Here is an 18,956-nt window from a genome sequence, read left to right on the forward strand (position 1 = left end):
AGAGAGAGAGAGAGAGCATCGATATCGTTCCGTGTTGACCTACATCGTTTTAACAGGGGGGAGGGAAAAAAAAAGAAAAAAAAAGGAGCAGTAGGGGAGGAAACAAGTGATTTGATTATCCGGAATAATTCCGCCTCGGACTCGATCGAGCCTGATCGATGCGCGCAATTTGTACGTACGCAGACGCCTGGGCCGCGTACACGGTACGTACTACACCGCCGTGTGTGTACGTCCGTGGTGGAATTGCAGCCTCGACGAACTAGACGCGGAGAGCGAGCTTCCACGGAGGAGGAGGAGGAGGAGGAGGAGGAGGAGGATGCGTCAGTGCTAGGAGGAGCAGACCGGAATCGTGGAGCTCGGAATACGGATTAACGTAACGTAATCGAATAACTCTTGTACCGGCTCGGTGTCCCCTTCTGCGCGGCGTGACGTCAACGCGACTAATTCCCGAGCTACGTGTGCCGCGCATCTGCGCCCGTAAAATGACTCCCGACACCAGTCGAGTAGAGTGGTCTCCCGAACGAGACAATGGGTACCCTAACGACGTTGCGTACCGAAGTTACGAGCCGTGGACAGGATTTACGAAAGGTGGTGGACACGTCGATAGGCGGCGGGAAGACGAGTAGTCGACCGTAGGAGGACCCACTTTGAATTCAGGGGGGATTTGAAAGCGAATAACAGGTCGAGACGTCTATTGGCAAAATCCATTGCGTGGATAGATTCAGCCTCTGATAGGAACATAAAAGAGTTCGTGTGTAAACGTATGACCTAACTGACCTTGTTTCCAGTTATAACTGCTTATCTTTACATCGAGAGCTCGAAACGATCCGATCTTCTCGCGAATGCTTATCTGTTCTGGATGATCTCCGTGTAACGAGGAGGATTCGTTGAAACAGTACGGTGAATTGTTCGAGATCGGTGTCCGATGGTAAGGATTGCGATCGATGATCGATTATTGATCGTTTGATCGGGTCGTGGGCAAGGGTTGCACGAACAACCTTTTCCAGATTCTTTGCTAAGGGTAGAGATCACGATAGGGTGGAGGAGTAGCCAGCAATGATGAAACAGTAGGAAGAATACGCGAAACACTGTGTCAGCTAAAAAAGATCAGCTGTTCTGTTAGCGCACGGGCGGTGCTGAGTTGCATAATGCTTGCATTACGTGACGATGCATTCCCTTCCTCCTTCCGCTCTTCCGAAGTGCCTATGTGTAATGTATATAAAGCCTCTAAAGTACAAGGCTACGAGACGGCCAGTAGCGTATGAAATGTTGGCGCGGTACGTGCGCCACGATATTTTAACCTATCGCGTTACCAATCTTTCTAGCCCGCTTTGATGCAAATGCATACGTTACGTGATTATTCGTACTGTGTGTACTCGTCTTTATTCTCGTACTTGTATCGATATCGACACTGGAAATCGCGATACTCGGAACCTGTGTAGATTCCTTATATTTGTACTCGTACTAATCTCTTGGTACTTGATGAAATATATATATATATATATATATGCTCCTGATACTGGTACATTCACATTGATGGCTAGTCTGATACTGATGTTTGTACCTATACCTAAGATTCTGGTAAACACGATACACCCATTATGTTTATATTCGTACCGTTACTGAGTCTAATAACTACAATTATACCGATTCTGAGATCCTGATACTGAGTCGTGCTGATACTAGTACCGATACTGATATTCCAATACTCGTACTGATACTGAGATCCTGATACCGATACCGACACTGATACTCCAATACTCGTACCAATACCGACACTGATACTCCAATACTCCAATACTCGTACCGATACTGATATCCTGATACTCGTACCGATACTGATATCCCGATACTCGTACCGATTCTGATATCCTGATACTCGTACCGATCCTAAGATCCTAAGATCCTGATATCCTGACACTTGTACCGATACGACCACACCATAGCAGTGTTACGCTGCCCATAGTAGCGTGATGCAGTATTTTTCAAACAATGCATCGTCGGTAGAGAACAAAAATGTTTTCCTTCCGTGCCAAAAACACGAGCTGCGGCTCCGCCGTTGCTGCAGCGGGACCTTACGTAATCTCTTCTCCCTCCCTGACTCCTCTTTGTGACGAGCCACGCCGCGCCGCGCCGCGACATTTTTACGCGCGTCGCTCCTCCCCTCCACCGCTCAGTTTTCTTCTAACGCTAACGTCGAATGACGTGGCGGTTAAATATTCCGCAGACTCGCGCTGGTATATTTACGACTTCGAGCGTTCGGCCCTGGGCTTCCTGTGCCAGGAACCTGGCCGACTCGCGCGCACCTCGCGAAAAAAAATCCACGTGTAGGTACTGATGGAGGGGGGTGGGGGATGTAAGGAGAGCTACAAGGAATTGATAACAACACTCGACGAGTGAAATTATCGACACTCTCCATCTTTTACACGCTCATGGAAACCGATCTTTCCTCGTACACGCGACCCGGCTCTCTGCAAACCCTTTCAAACGAGTCCCACACGCTGTACACGGCGGTCACTTATATTCGTAACAGCGCGTGTGTTTGAAACCTTTGGGCGCTGAGACCTTGAATATAAAGCGTGCGTTTCGCCTACGATCGTGTTCCTCGGTGCCTTGTGTGCGTTTACCGCAAGCGCGGGAAAGATTTATTAACATGTTGGCTAACAGTCTATAGTAAACAGGGAATTAGGAATTTGTGCGTGGAACTCATTGCATGTATTTAAGTATCTCGGGCGAGGCGCGACGTAAGAATTTTTTTTTATACACAATGTGGTCATCGGTATGAATATCAGGAACAGTATCGGTACGAATATGAGAACGAGATCGGTATCAGGAGCAGTATCACCGTGAATTGAAGAACAGAATAGGTGTATCGGGAACAGTACCAGCGTGAATAGAAGAACAGAATAGGTGTATCAGGAGCAGTATCAGCGTGAATAGAAGAACAGAGTAGGTTTATCAGAAGCAGTATGAGGGTGAATTTAAGAACAAGTTCTGTATCAGGAGCAGTATCAGAGTAAATAGAACAGGGCAGGTATCAGGAGCAGTATCAGCGTGAATTTAAGAACGAGATCAGTATCAGGAGAAGTATCAGAGTGAATAGAAGAACCAGAATAGATACGGAGATACGTATAAGAAAGAACCTCCAAGAGTTAACTAAGTGGTCTTACAAAGAATCCAAAAGTTCGAAAGATATTTTAATTCCAGTAAGCGCCATCTAACCGGCGCTGCAACATCGGAACAATTTTTATTATCCGTCGATTCACTGAAACTCGCGTTTGTAAACGTCTCGCCGCTACAAAAACGGAGATTTCGATCAAGATTCAATTTAGATACCCGTACGACAATGCGAAGCAATTATCTCAATTATCCTATCGCGATATAATTATCGAACCGTCCTGTAGCCTCCGTCATCTCCGTGTGTGCACCGGTGTGCACGGCGACGATAACAGAAAATACGGCATATGCGTTATGCACCGCTTCGAACTCGTATTTTCCATCGTGGAGCACGCGGAAGGTAATAGTTAATTATCGGTTACGTTCCCGCGGCTACTTTTCGCATTAAAACGCGCGCCGTTAAAGCCGCGGACAATGGATGGAACTACCACGTTGCCCGCGGTCCTATTTTCAGTTATTCCGGTTGTTTTGATCACCGTGGCCACCGCGAGCAATCGTTATTTTCCACGTTGAAAACGTACCACGCAAGGAACGTGAACGTTTACCGATTACTTTCGTTTAGGTACATTTAATCGCGATAATGGCGAGGTATGATGTCATTCGAGATATTAACGTTTGACGTGTGTCGCAACGATTCTAATGCATGCATCATGGGATCTCGAGCGAGTAGCACTCGTGTCGGCACGCCAAGTTCTCGTAGAGAAATTAATCGAATCGTTCGATCGAATTTCAAACGGTTATCAAGGTTACACTTCGTTCGATTATTTCTTTTTTTTATCAATAAACGAATACACGCTCTTCTTCGGGAAAGTATGCGAATGATTATCCATTGTTAACGTATCTAACCTTCGTGTGACGAGTGATCGAACTTCGGACAGGGTAGACTGATCGTCAATATTTTTAACATTTAATAATCGTAAAATATTGCACGCGGTCCGATGCGAATTAATTAAATAAAAACCGTTCCAACTTGACAATACCGATAAAGATCCCGGATACGACTAATGAATAATAAAGCTCGGATAATATTTAAAATCGACGAACCAAGGTCGCGTTGAATATTCGCGAATGTATAATTATCGAGGAATTATAATTCTTAAAAAAAAGTGAGCGCGTGTCCAACAGCGGTAGAATTCGTCCGCGCACCACGAGCGTATTTATTTAAAACTTTTCTTTCGACCGTTAACGATTTGAAATATATTCAAGCGGAAAGCACAATGGTAAAATCGTTCAAGACGTTCAGAAGTTCCAAAAAATGGAATCGAGTCAACTATTAATCCACAAAATGGAATCGAGTCACCTATTAATCCACAAAATGGAATTAAGTCACCTATTGATCCATAAATTCGAATTTAAATATTCACCGATACGTTGAATCGATATAAATGCACGAATAAGATGAAAGAAGAAAGAAAAAAAAAAGAAGAAGGAGAAGCAGCAGAAGGAGGTAAGTAATTAGCTTTAGGAGCGGTCGAGAGATCGAGCGCCCTCTGAGCCTCGAGGGGCCAGGAGCGTCGAGTCTCCCGCGGAGCTCAAGGGATCAGCTGATTGGTCACCAGAGCGTCAGCTGATTTTGACAGCCCGGGCGACCTTGCGCGCATCCTAGCGCGTCGCGGACCAATTCGAATGCAAGTCTCGCAGCGTTCGCGCGGCACGGTTACGCTGCGCGCATTCTCCCGACCGTGTGAACCGCGCATTACGAAAAACAACCTCGAAACCGTTACCAGGCTCGAAAGAAAAAAATAAAGACTGTTCGAATACCGAACTCAACGACGCGAGTAACACTTTGTGCTCGAACCGCTGGAAACAATGGTAAATGGGAGACAGAAAAAAAAGAAAGAAAACAAAAATGGCGTGAAAATTCCAACGATGACGCACCACTTCTATAGCTTTGTTCCATTCGCTGGAAGATTACCTGTATCCCGGGGTCTCCAAAGACCCCAATCGATCATTCATTTCCCGGTTGTCGCGCCTCTGTTCAATGGATTCGTACGAAACGTCGCATCGAAGCGAATGGACTGTCGTCTCTGATAACGCGAAGCACCTGTGTGGTGGTTTTTCTTCGTGCTTTTGTGCACCATTGTCCGAAAGTATCGAGTCGACCAACTCGGAACAGTGACGATTATTTTTGTACCAAAAATAATATTATTCAATTGTTACGGTTCGCACGAGGTTTAAGATCATAAAGCTGATTATGAAATCGAGACACCTTCTTTATACGAGAAATTTGAACAGATCGTCCCGTGTACTCGGTGTATTTTTTCCTTTTCTCGGTTTCGGTTTCTTTGGGTTTCTTCGGTGATACCGTGAACCATTGTTCTTCCACAAAACCACCACAGGTAACTGCAGGTAACACTCTCAATGGGTTGCCAACGCTCTCAGAAAACTGAGATACCACCAGCTGTGTTCACCCGCTTCATTACCCACCGAGTGAACGCAGAGTGGCTCCCTGTTCTTCGAGAGCCCGTTTCGGTGTCTCCGTTCCGCTTTTACCGACCGAAACTGGTGTACAGATAGCCGCCGCGCGTCTTCGCGACTCGTCGATTGGTCGATACCTTCGAAAAAGAAACGGGAACCCCGTTTTCGAGTTCTCGATGTTGACCGAGAGCTTGAGATCAATTTTAAATCGTCGATGAATCTTTTCTCCTTCCATTTCTTATCTCTTTGGGTAGCGGAGAAACGATATCTCTTCAAATTCGCTGGGCCATCTTTGTGCTTGTTTGGAAATTCCGAATTTCTTCACGGTGAATAATCGTTTTTAACTTTCGACTCGTTTATGAAAATTTCTCAGCGGTGAATTATCTTTTTACTTTCGATTCGTTTATGAACATTTCTGAGGTGCATATTTTCACTTTCTCGCCCGTTTATGAAAATTTCATAACAAACGAGCAAACTTTTCACTTTCGATTCGTCTGTGAAAAATTCTCTTTCTATTCGCTCGATACGCACTCGGCTTCGCCGCCGTGGAAATAATCGAAATACGTAAGTTTTCAAGCCAAGCGTCGTTACTACGAAAATAAAAAATAAAAAAAAAGAAAATTATGAATACTCGACGATATTATTACTGAGAAATAATCGATCTTCTGCACGAGCCCGGTGTGAAATGATTTTTTTCGAAGAATAGAACACCGCCGAGCGCGATAAAATCCCCGACAACAATTGAACGCAAACACCTATACGAAGTAACGAGGGAACCCGTGGATCATGTGCAACAAAGGGATCGATAAATCGATACGAAAGCATTCAGAAGGCCTGAAAGCGAATTGCTGTTCAGACGGCGTACATTCCCCACCGGGACCACTAAACCCGCGGATATGTCCGATAATAAATTGCAAACTGTCACAAGTTAATCGATTTTGCAATCATTCTTCGCGCTACAACGACGAGTATCTATCTGTCCAATTAATTCTGTGGCGATGGAAAGAGTTGCCAGGTGGCGTTAAGCACTTTATGCGATATGGCCAAGAGAGAGAGAGAGAGAGAGAGAGAGAGAGAGAGAGAGAGAGAGAGAGAGAGAGAGAGAGAGAGGTCGAAACTTTCTGGCGCGTCAAAAATGCTTGATCGAAGTAATAATTCTCCCAACCCCCTCCTCCTTCCCCCAACCGTGCGTTAAAAAAAAAAAAATATCTGTCCATTGTCGTCGATAAACGCCGTCGCCGAGTTCTTTATTCTCGGATAACGGGTTACATTGGTAAACACAACAGTCGTCCTTCAAAAATTTGTAACACGAATAATCCGTATCGATGATCGATCGACGATATTTACAATACGGTTTCGTTCCTCGTCCATTGTGTCTTTTTTTTTTTAGTTTTATTTTTTTTTCCGACAGTGTCGACCGAAAACATAACGATAATAAATACAGGGATTTTCTACGCGTCGTACACGACTCGTATAGAAAAAAAAAACAATTGCGTAATTTCCACGCATTGGTTAAAATCTCTCAACGCACCACACGGCGAGTATACAACGAGAGGCTTTATCTTATCGAGCGTCGGCCACGGTGCACTCTTCCATCTTCAACAATGCGAGCACGCACAAATACCCGGGAACGAGTCCGCACACACGGTTTACGACACAACCTGTGCTGATCAAACATCAAAGTGGCCTTTACTGCATACGTTGACTGCACGCGGTAGGAATCGAGTTTCAAGGTTAAACGATAAGTCGGTCAAGTCAGGGTTATCGCGGAACCCCACTGCGATGCAACTTTCTCTCCCCTAACAATTCGCGAAGAATTCCAATGTCGAACGCAACAACCGCGGCAAATGTATTTACTTCTAAATGAGAACAGTTTTCCCATCAACCGTAACCCGATCGATGTATATTAAATTATTATCGACAATTATTCAACAGTCGTTCGCAAATACTCCTAGCCCGGTCGATGAAATATTTCTATGTACGGTTTCCTTTTACCAATATATTTCGAGTACTGGCACAACATTCCAAGAAACATTTCTAAACCTACATTTTATCGACAATTCCTTCCCCGATGTGTTTTAAATTATTATCGATAATTATACAGCGGTCGTTTTCGTCACTGTCAAATGTTCCTGGTCTAATTTAAATATTTCGATAGTTTTTTTTTTCTTTTTATCAATAGTATTTCGAATATTGGCACAAAATTCCAAGAAATGTATCTACATTTATACGTTACAAGTTATCGGATTTTCTGTGCGCCTTTTACGTTCTCTTAGCGCGATCCACTTTCAAGGTACTTCGCGAAACGATCGTAATAAAAACCGTAGCTTTAACCATTTTCTTTCCATATCGCATTGTACGTCGATACGAATTTTTATTTTTTTTTATTTTAGCGAATGTTCATCGGAAATTATACTTTCCAGAAACTCACGAGACTTCATTGAGCACTGGAAGCGAGCCAATCGGAGATTCACAGCAGAAAGAGCGCGTTTACACGCGCATCGACGCGTACGAATGACGTCACGCTATGACGTAGCGTGCGTGCACGCATGAGATACGCGAAGCGATTACGGGTGGATCGTAACAGAATAAAATAGCGATGGAAACGTAACGCAAATTACGAGCGCTTTATATAGTTCAATACTTTCCGGAGATACTTCGGTGAAAACGCTGCATAAATAACACAATGATACGTAACGAACATTGATTCGAATTCATGGAGAAAAAGAAAATTGGCAATTCAGATTATTCGAGCTCGAATCGTTTAAGCATCGCTCCGCTTAAACCTTCGTGAAGAGGTGGTGGTAATCGGTAGATTCTTTCTCCCCTATGTCTATTCCAAAATGGCCGCCGTCTACCGCTCGACGAACGCGACGGTCCTCGATTACGCACGAAACAACACGAAATAATGCGAGAAATATCGAAACGTTCGCAATACATTTATTGAAAAATTGCAAAAAGAATCGACCGAATTGCCAGAATTTTCTCTTCCGGTCCGATTGCACAAAAATAAATAAATTTTATTCTGTCAAGAAGTACCGTTAACGCTACGACGAACGAGATGATCGATGGTAAAATAAAATACAATCGTTACTTACAGTCTGCTGCTGGGCTCGTTGCTGGCTTCGTCACCTTCGATTCTGTAAACCTTGCCAGACATCACGTATTCGAAACTGTCTGCCCTGGAACCTCCTTCCTGTTCCGTCGCGTTCCACTCCCCTCCATCAGGATAGCCGTCCTCCCTCAAGGTCGTCGCGAGAACCAGACGAAACTTGTCGCCTGCAACGAGAAAAATAATATTCCGATGATGACAAATCGATCAGCGATATTTATACGGTGAGTAGGGAAATATTATCTCTTTTCGTTCAGACGAGCCACCGATGCGTCACGAAACGAGCAACATCGGAACAGGAAGATCGACTACTAATAATAAACCTCAAGGCGGTTGCATCGAAAATACATTGGGGACGTTGCAGAAACGTACTTCGGCACTTTTAACGAGATTCACACGGTTGATCGCGCGAACCAACACGGGCCCTCTCCTTGTCCTCTCGCTATTTTTGCGAGTATCAGGAATACACGGTATGCTGAAGAGGCGACACCGTTCGCCCGAACATTTTCGTCACCGTGTCGTATCGCGCACATACAGTATTACAGTGGCACACGGTACACCACACTGCGGAAGAGAACGCACGAAAACTATAATACGTCGCGACGATTATCTGCACTCGTCGTTGATTATGCAAGAGATCGACGCGAGGTAGGAAAACATTCGAAAAATTACTGCGACGGAATGGTATCTTAAACGAGCGGAGATCGACGATCGTGCCGACCGCGAAGGTAGATTTTCGAAAGGGTGATAGAAATTTGACTTGTTCGAAAAAAATTGTGAAAATCTTTCGACAAATCGTGCAAATCTTATGAAAATTTTTTTATAGAAACGTTTCTCCCCCAGTAATTGTTTTTCGATAAATTTCAACTTTTTGACAAACCGAGAATAAATAAACGAGAAAATGTAACCGGTTGTATTTACATATATGCGCGTGTCGGAACCTTCAATGAAACTTGGAACGTAACCGAAGAGCAAGAAAAAGGGGCGAAGAATGAAAGGCAGCAGGGAGACCGAGAGTAAGGGACGCCTGGAAAGAGGTTAGCCTATAGACGGTAAAGGACGATCGGCGACGGGAACTGGAACACGAACGAAAACGACGGAAAGCGGAAACACCGTGGAGACGCAAAAGACGCGAAGCACCAGCGTGCGATAATACGCGACAGATAACGAGGCCTGACGAAAGATAACGAACGTTTGATGTGTTCCGCGGACTAGGAAACATCAGAGTCCGCATGTAAGAGTTTCGGAGAACAAGGGTCAAGGTTAAGTCCACGGCTATGTCGATGATAGATATAGCACGGTAATCGATATTACCGACCGTGGCAATGCCTAGAGGACGGCAAAGAAACAACGAATGAAACGAAGTCGGGGAATCTGCATAACCAATTGATCGTGTTACAAACCGTACGTGGATCGAGCCTCGCATCATAATAGCGAGTGTAACGATTATAGATTACCTAGTCGAACGATGCACAACCGTATTATGTGCCCGGCCGTATTAACTCAATAATGCGAGCCGTGGGAAGAATTACGTTTTGTTCGCGTGATTTACAACGTTAACCTTGACACTGGCAATCGTGTATACCGTACGTTTGCTCGTGTGGACACGTATTATAGCTTTACTTCCCGGTCAGTCGTATTTAGTCATCAACGTTAGTGACTGTTTCTAAACACAGCTTACCAGAGCAGCCCGTACCGTATTGTAAATATTTTGTTTCAAACGTTAATAAAGCCTTCGCACAGAACGCGACGCGTTAAAAAAACTTGCTTCTCTTCTTCCGCGTCGTGTGCACAGATGAATAGACAGTAACGAAGAATAAATAAGGAACAACGTATTAGAACTGGTACCGTGCAAGGGATCCGGAAACGTCAACCATCCTAGTACGGAAACCTTTAACGACTGTCCCGGGTCTACCGAAATCCGCCATCTTGTCTCGTGACGTCAAGCACGATCGAAAGATAAAGAGAGAGAACGCGCGCGCGCGAGAGAGAGAGGGGGAGAGGGACAGAGAGAGAGTGGACGACAATAGTTTATATCCATTCTTCGTATGATGCGCATCCGCATTCGCCGCGCAGGACGTCCTGCTCTCGTCCTCCACTAATATTCACGCACCTGTCACGACCTTGCTTCTGCACGAGCTGGGCTTCTCGACGTCGCGCGATAACGCACGAATGTTTCCGACTGATTGCGCACCATTACGTTTACTTGTCGGTTACACATTGTTCTCGTTTATCGTTCCCAGTCCTTGTAACTCGTCGAACGATCGAAAAAAAAAACAGACGGTAACACATCCCGACTTGACTCGACGCGTCCACTGCGATTCGCCGCGATGATTTCGTGTCGAGGAACACCGCATATGTGGGTTAGTCGCGCGAAAAGAAACGAAAAAACGTCGCCGAGGAAACGAGCGAAGAAAAAGCACGCGCGGATGATACAGCGGACGATGAGGAAGAAGATCGAACGCGAATACACGATGGAACGACGAACGTCGGCAGACGCGACACACACACGACCGCTTCTTCTCTCAGCGAGCGAGTATCGCGACCGACACGACTACGAGCCGTGGCCGTTTTGACCTTGGCATTGAACTTATGGGAGCTACCGGGTGAGGCAGGAGAGAGGGAATGGAACAAGCGACGAGGAGAGGGGAGGCTAGCAGAATGTGGCACGGGTAGAGCGGCGAGAGGGGGAGGGAGATTGCGTCATCTCGCGCAAGCCTGTGCGCGCCGCGCGTCAATACAGCGGGACTGCCTGGCCCTATGGACTAACCTTCGTTCCTTCTCCCCTCCCCAACGCTTCTCGCTCTCTTGCACGGACTCGACACAATCGCCTTCCCGTAAAATCCATCTCGCTTCGCTCTCACAGCTGTAAACGCAATTTTCGATTTCCTTTCTGCGCGATTATATTTCGTAGCTTCTGGATTTTTCCTAGTCCCGGTCCCGGTCCCCGGGAAATTTATAATCTCGAACGCTTCTCGCTTCGTTCATTCCTCGCGCGATTCTTAATCTCGACGGGACGTTACACACGCGTTTCGAACGAAGAACACTTATTGCCGGGAAAGAGGGTACACGCGAAATTGAGCTGCTGTAAACCGATCCAGGGTCGAAAGAGAGAGAGACACAGATGGGAAATTATTCTCGAAGCGAGAGGAGGCAGGGAAACAGGATACGAATCTGTAAACACACAGAAAGCAGGCAGGGGTGGATCGACGATGCGGTGCACCCCACCTCCAATCCCCACCCCTGGAACCGGTGGGTGTGACGCACCCACTCCCTCTGCAGCGCCCGAATCAACGGGATACATCCAGAACTGTCCGTAGGGCGAGTCAAAATGACGATATTCGAGGGGAGAAGGGAGGTTGCTTTGCTGCAGCGTGACGTGGCCTTGGGCACACTTACGAACCCAATGCACGTTATCGCGAATACCCCCGGGTTTGTTTCTTCCTCTATCCATTCGATTGCAAACATCACGTAGTCGTCAACCATTAAGAATTTCGATTCGAGATATATCGCTCTGTCTATGATCACAATTTTTCCACATTCTGACCTAAATTTGCTATTCGAAAAATTGGCTCTCCCACTGAATAGCCTTCGTCGATCGTATATATTTATTTTCACGTCGCGCTACGAAACGAGAATCACCAATGGCTTTCGTCGCCGCGTGAAAACGTTCGAACTTTAAAGAGGAATAGCGAGAATTTAAAAACGGGACGCGTATGATGATTTCTTTATTTAATCCTCGAAAGGGAGACGGCGACGCTCGACGCGTCGAAGCGTGTCGTGCCACGAAAACGTTTCGTCTTCGGGAAAGAGCACGATGGAAGTCACCTTCAAGTGGGTACACACAACGTTGGGACAAGTTGCTTCGGGCTGCGCGCGGAACACGTTCCGCCAGTGTCCATTACCAGGGTCGTCCTTCCGACGTCTAGCCAAGAAGTGGAAGTGGCAGCGGAGAATAAAAAGGCTGCCGCGGGAGCACGTGTGCCCGTTAGCGCGAAACACGTGTCACGTTTACCAAAGGGCTGAGAGGACGGCGGTATCGATTCTTCGACATCGATCGCATGTGCCGTGGCACTCATATATATATTTTATATATATATATATATGTACACACACATATATATATATACACGATCTCGTTCTTTTATAAACGTTTCAGGCCCACAAACGCGCTGCTCTCCAAGCTTATAAAAGAGATGCGCACGGTCTTGGCATGTCAACAGTTTTGGCATACGTTGCACGACCGGATGTAGAACTCTCCGAAAATTCCCTCGAGAAAGAAAATAGAAATCTCGGATTCCTTCACAGCTGCCAAATGTGATCTCGAACGTTCCGCGACTTTCACGGGCGTAAATCTTTTACTCCGAGCTCAAAAAATTCCCGAAGAATCTCCTCGATCGAGCAATTTAAACAAACCATATATATCTGGTAACGTATTTTCGATCCGTGAAATTTTATTCGAGTTTTACCGCGTAAGTTTTCTTTTCGACAACGTTTTCGGCGCGTTTCCGCGCTCGCATCGAGGGGGTAAACGAAATCGAAAATACCACCTCTGGTGTGCCAAATCGAGAAAGAAGTGGTACGTGCCAGAAGTCTCATCGGCCGGAAATTATACAAGTAGGCCCTCCCGCGCGTTCGGAACGAAAAAGATCTTGGCGTTACCTTTCTCGCGATTATACGAAACGATTGCAACGATCGCCCAGTCCTACCCCCTCCAACTTCTCTTTCCCTTGACAATTCTCGAGTTTCATATTTTTCTAACAACGATTACGTATTCCGGACTACGAAGAAATTGCCACCGAATGTCTCGTGTACGTATAACCTGACGTTCATCAACTATTTCAGACACGGTCTCCAATTAAACGGGACTGCAAACGTTGCGCTAACCCTGCAAAATTTACGCTGCCAGTGTATCGATCATGTACATACGCCAGTCCGTGAGACAGGCGACGTAAACAAACACAGGAGTCGTGACAGCGCGTCTGCGATATGGCAAACAGAATTTTCATGCGATGCGAGAGAGCTCCGCGCAGGCTATCCTTTGCCAACAAAGACCGTTTAATTACTTCCCTCCTTCGACGACAGTCCACGCGGACACGAGCGTCTATGATCCAACGAGACCGAAACCTTTCCCCTTAACGCGTTTCTCCGACCAACGAGAAAAAAAACACTGGCTATAAATCATCCGCCCGACCGATCTTACGACGGCCGTGTTCCGTTACGAAACCGAATCTCGCAGCCTTTGAGGAATTTAAGCGGTGCGCGACGATGTATCGCTCTAACCCACGAATCACGGAGGAAGATGTTCCTCCCGGCGGTATTTTTATTCCCGCGATCGGAATTCACGCCGGTGTGGGTCATCGCCGAATACGAACGGTCAATCTCGTTGACACAACGTTAATGAACACCGTACGAATTCTTCGATTTCGAAGTACCACGGTTACCCGAAAATTATCATTAATCAGGCGAGACGAATTATTTTCGTATAGATTACTCGCAAACCGTTTGTGTATTCAAGACGATATTTCGTCTAAGATGCAGTATTAAATACTTTTGTATAAATTGGTTTTGTAGATTTTTATAGGTTAATTTTCGTACAAAATAGGAGAATATTTATCGATTGTATTTGTAACAGTAAACGTTCCCACCTTAAGTTAAAAAAAGAAAAATTTAGTATCACGTAGAACGAAAAGTTTGTTGTAAATAATAATACACTTGCATCGAGTGCTTATCGTTAATTTTATCAATGCTTCCGGTAACAAAATAACGCACACTTACTCTCGAGGTGTTTATAAATATCGACGTTTTGAACACGACTCCGTTCATCCGCGATTGTTATTGTACGAATTTTTCCGATCGTACATTTGTATTTGTAAATGAAATACGAACGTTTTGATGCTCGTAGCAATAGAGTAGAATCATGGAAAGACACTCACCCAGTTCCATCGGATAGAGCCAGCTGTTGATGTCCAGGATCAGGTCCATTTTAAAGGACTCGGACTCGCAATGGAGCCTGCTCACTGCAACCCATCGTCATCGATCGCCGCCCGGCCAGGGAACCGGAAAAAAAAGAAACGGGAAGGCATCATCGTTAGACAGTTCGGTCGAGGCGCACGTATATTTTTCACGGGCACAAATGCTGCGCCAATCGATATACGGAGAGATCAGATTGGCCCGAACCGAGGTAAATACGCGTTCGGATCGCGCGGAAAAAAGAGAGGAAAAAACGACAAGCGTCACGTGACATACGTGTCAGCGACGGGTGACTCACGACAGTCTTCGTACACCGTCGCGCATAGGTTCCCGATCGCGCGACCGATCAGGGGGGAAGGGGAAAGGTGGTGGGGAAAAAAAGCGAATTTTCACGGGGTCTTAGCGAACCGCGCGACGCAGCCTTTGCCACTTGACGGCTGCCCACCGGCTTGACGTCACTGTCAGCCCAGCCAATCGCATTTGATTCGCGATACGAATTTATCGCCCGAGCCGCCGACATTCGCGAAACTCACCCACATACGAAGCCGAGGAGGGCTCGAACGTTCCGGCTCGTTCGGAAATGTGCACCCGTGGCCGTGTATACACGGTGTGTGTCTGGCCCAGTGTGTGCGCGTGCCCCGAGAGTAGGTGCGCGCGTTTTCACACACGTGCCCAGGTACAACACGACGAGAGCTCATCCACACACGGCAAGCTCGCAATAATTGCGCGTAGAACCACCGCGCGTTCATGTTTCGCGTCGGTATTTTTTTTTTTTTTTTCTTTTATTTTCGCGTACTCGAAACTTGTTGACTGGTAGTTTCGCCAATCTGTGAATTCCGTGTCTCTCCCCACGCGCCCTACCAGTTTTAAATTTATTCCGCGATACCGTTTTTCCCTCGTTTCTCGTTGAGAGATCCGAAGTAGAATTACTCGATATAAAATTCGTCGAAAATATGTCCGTATCATTGTCCAGCGAATTTGTTCGATCGAAAACTATACGTAAGAGCAATACGAGAGAAACGATGATGTTTAACGTTCGTTGAAAATAATGAAAACGAGTCTATTCGGATTTAAAAGAAATTGGTAATCCGTGACGCGTATATCGCGCGCGCGTCGGTAATCGTCGCGCATTGATTCGTAATCACCTTGAAAATTTCGAAAACGGTCGACGGTATTAATCTCTGTGTTACGAAAATAGATCCGAGTTAACTCGGGAGTTACCTGATTTTAGCTCGTGCCCGATAATAATCGTTATTAGCGGTCGCGCGTATTGTTCGGATTATATAATTCGTCCTTGCACCGGAGCTTCGTCTTTGTGCTACGCCATTGTACCCGCGAAACGGCCAATAAGACCTTTGCTGCATCACTGCGCCGATGATTGCAATGGACCCGTCCGCGTGACGCGGCAATTTCGAACGAACACGCGCCACTTCCAATTCTTACTATCGTCACCTCGGCGTCCGATGGAACAAGATTTTTTTTACGATCGCACACGCATCGAAAGTGAATCGCAAGGCACGGAGGAAACGGGGCGGGTAATGCGACATGATAATTCAGTCGTTCCCGGTGAAATAAACGTCCGGCAAATGGAATTGCATCACGGAGAAAACGAAACGAGAATAATCGCGGACAGGTTGCTTTATAGCTCGGTAGTACGGTTTGCAATTTTTCTACACTGAAAAAGATTGTTTACGGCTCTCGGTGTGCAGAATGCGCGAACGGTATTACACTGTAATTAAAATGGCGCGATCTCTTTTTAATCGACCCCATAACGCTACGGTCGGAGACTGACTGGAAAGGTTCTACGAAACCCTCGATTGTTTCTCGAGACGTGTATTTTACACTATCGATGTAATTTTTTCAGGTTTATCGAATTCCGTCAACTGAACGACAGTTCGTAGGTTCCAGCGCATGCGTCACGAGGCATATAAATTCCGACCAATGGGGGACCCGCGTTCCCTTCAAGGCTGTTCTCTTCTGCTTCCAACAGTACCCTGTTTCGTCGAAACGATGCGCGACCAGTTGCTTATTTTTAACGATTCATCGAGCGTTTTCGACTATTCGACGCTTACATACGTTCGTACAGATCACGCGTGGGATTTGTCCGTTGTCGATCATCCATATGGCGTTCGTTTGAGATATTATGGGCAACGAGGGGGCGAGTCTAATTTGTATGTATCTCATTGCCGGGATCGTATTCGTGTGAATTAATGGTATGTTCCAACAACGTGACTCAGTGCACATTTTAAGTGCAGCTCGTGTTATGCACTTCGATCTGTTCCGCCGACAAGACCATCGATGCTAAACCGGTGAGAGAGCTCGCGCGCGCAATTGCTCTCGTCATTGTGTCCGTAAAAAAAAAAAAACAAAAAAAAATAAAATGTGTGATAGGGTCGACGGATTCCATTTGCGTCAATTTGTTCTTCGAGATGGTGCTTGATCGTAATTTTCCGAAAGAAAAACGCTCGAAATTCACGAGGTCTCGGCCCAAAGCCGATTCGAAGTCCACTCTTGATATTGATTCCATCGATAAGCCGGTTTCGAGATAACGAAGCGTTTGCAAAACCGAGCGATACCGCGGAAAAAACGTCGACGAGTATCGAGTGTCCTTTTATCGGAATCAAAAATTGCGAGCGCGACGAGGCGGTGAAGAGAAGGAAAACAGAAGACGATACAAGCGCAGAGACACACGCTAACAGCAGCGGGTTGGTCTTGCGTTTGCACGCGTAATTAGTATTTTCTGATTGTGCAAAGGTTTCTTGGACAGAAAGAAAAAAAAAAAAGAAAAAATAGTAAGGATACCCAAAAGCAATGGACAATAATAACAAAGAAGATTCAGGCTACAAAATTGTGATCCGGATGAACGAGAAGCAAAAATTTCGACGTCGTGTCTTTCTCTTAGTGAACGATCGTGAAAACACGATTCCAATACGGACGAGTCGAACGGGGGACAAAGGTAAACAAGGGTGATAAAATTGATATCCTCTATGCAGTGAATTCTACGGGAATCTATTTCCCCTGAAATTACTCACGCTAATCGTTGACGTGGATCGGGGCACGGAAGTCAGCCCGTGATCGTGACAATTCCCACTACTGGCCGGTTACTTCCGGATCCTCTCTCTCTCTCTCTCTCTCTCTCTCTCTCTCTCTTTCTTTCTTTCTTTCTTTCTTTCTTTCTCTCTCTCTCTCTCTCTCTTCTTCCACCGTATCGTTCTCTTTGTGTTAATCGTCCCGACGCTCGTAACACGTTAAATCGATCGATTATTCTCCGGTACGATCCGGTTCCCGGTCCTCCTCAGGCGAAAACGTTTCCCAGGCCCCCGCATCGGGTTACCAACGAAGGAGAAATATTATCGGGAATACGGTATGTATATCTCGGTATATCTCCATCGGGGAGGTTGCGGCATCGGGAAGGATCCGGTAAGAGCACGGATCCCGATGCTGGCACACGGTGGACTGATCCGTTCCTGGTTGCTGACGTTGCTGCCAGCTGCTCGACTTCTATGTGCCGATGTGGAGGAGAGAGAGCAACCGACGACCTTTACGGTCGCCCGGTGGTACGAGAGTTCTCCAACGAAACGCACGGAACCTGCCTCTATCCCCCACTCCGTCGCCCGACTCACACCCTCCAACCCCACCTCCTCCTCCCCCTCGTTTCCCTCTACCCGGCTGATCGCTCTCCAGCTACCCTCCTCTATCGCTCTCTGCCTCGTCGTCGTCCTACCTTCTCCTTCACTACCCCGAAATGTTCTCCAGCCAGAGTCCTCTCTCTCTCTCCCACTGCTGTTTCTCTCCACCTGTCGCACTCTAGCTCCCTCTGTTTTCGTTTCTCTCGGTTCTCGAGTAGAGGGGTGGGCTTTCGCTTGCTGGTCCTGTTGGCGAGCCTCCCGATATACCCATATTTCTCAGGAATCTTCGCTGTCCTTCGTACCACGTCTCGAAAAAGCTTTGATCGCCACCCGGGGTCTGGGTGTTGTGTAATAACAAAAGAAAATGACAAATTGGAGAGACGGATAGGATTTTTCCACCCGTTGCGCCAGCTAAATGATTGGAACGGTATTAAATAAGAGGCGCGTTTAAAAATATCTCCGACTTTCCTCCGTGCTCGATACGGTGGTCTCGCTCGTCGGACTCCGATGGTTCTCTTCTTCTCTCTCGATCTCTCTCTCGTCGCGCAAGTGACGTAGGATCCGTAATTAACGTTTTTCCCATGCTCGACGTGTGCCTCGAGAACGGTGGACGCGATATCACACTTCGTGAACCAGAATCCTTCCCA

At 46.4% G+C, this 18,956-nt stretch overlaps 1 protein-coding gene across 6 annotated transcripts in view; it reads right to left on the reverse strand.

The window, feature by feature from the left end:
- Positions 1–18,956, reverse strand: part of Rpb8 (DNA-directed RNA polymerases I, II, and III subunit Rpb8) — a 67,884-nt gene that overhangs the window by 28,835 nt on the left and 20,093 nt on the right. For 3 of the 6 annotated variants that reach the window (XM_076308245.1, XM_076308247.1, XM_076308248.1), the window contains exons 2-3: positions 14,644–14,727; positions 8,694–8,874 (exon numbers count right to left, since the gene is read on the reverse strand). In XM_076308245.1, the coding sequence (XP_076164360.1) occupies positions 8,694–8,874; positions 14,644–14,727 (265 nt within the window). Of the gene's footprint in view, positions 1–8,693; positions 8,875–14,643; positions 14,728–15,213; positions 15,722–17,712; positions 18,255–18,956 lie in introns of those variants that run through there. The other 3 variants (XM_076308249.1, XM_076308250.1, XM_076308246.1) reach the window with 3 other exon arrangements.

The sequence above is a fragment of the Ptiloglossa arizonensis genome, chromosome 4 (assembly GCF_051014685.1).
Source record: "Ptiloglossa arizonensis isolate GNS036 chromosome 4, iyPtiAriz1_principal, whole genome shotgun sequence".
Taxonomy (NCBI): Eukaryota; Metazoa; Arthropoda; class Insecta; order Hymenoptera; family Colletidae; genus Ptiloglossa; species Ptiloglossa arizonensis.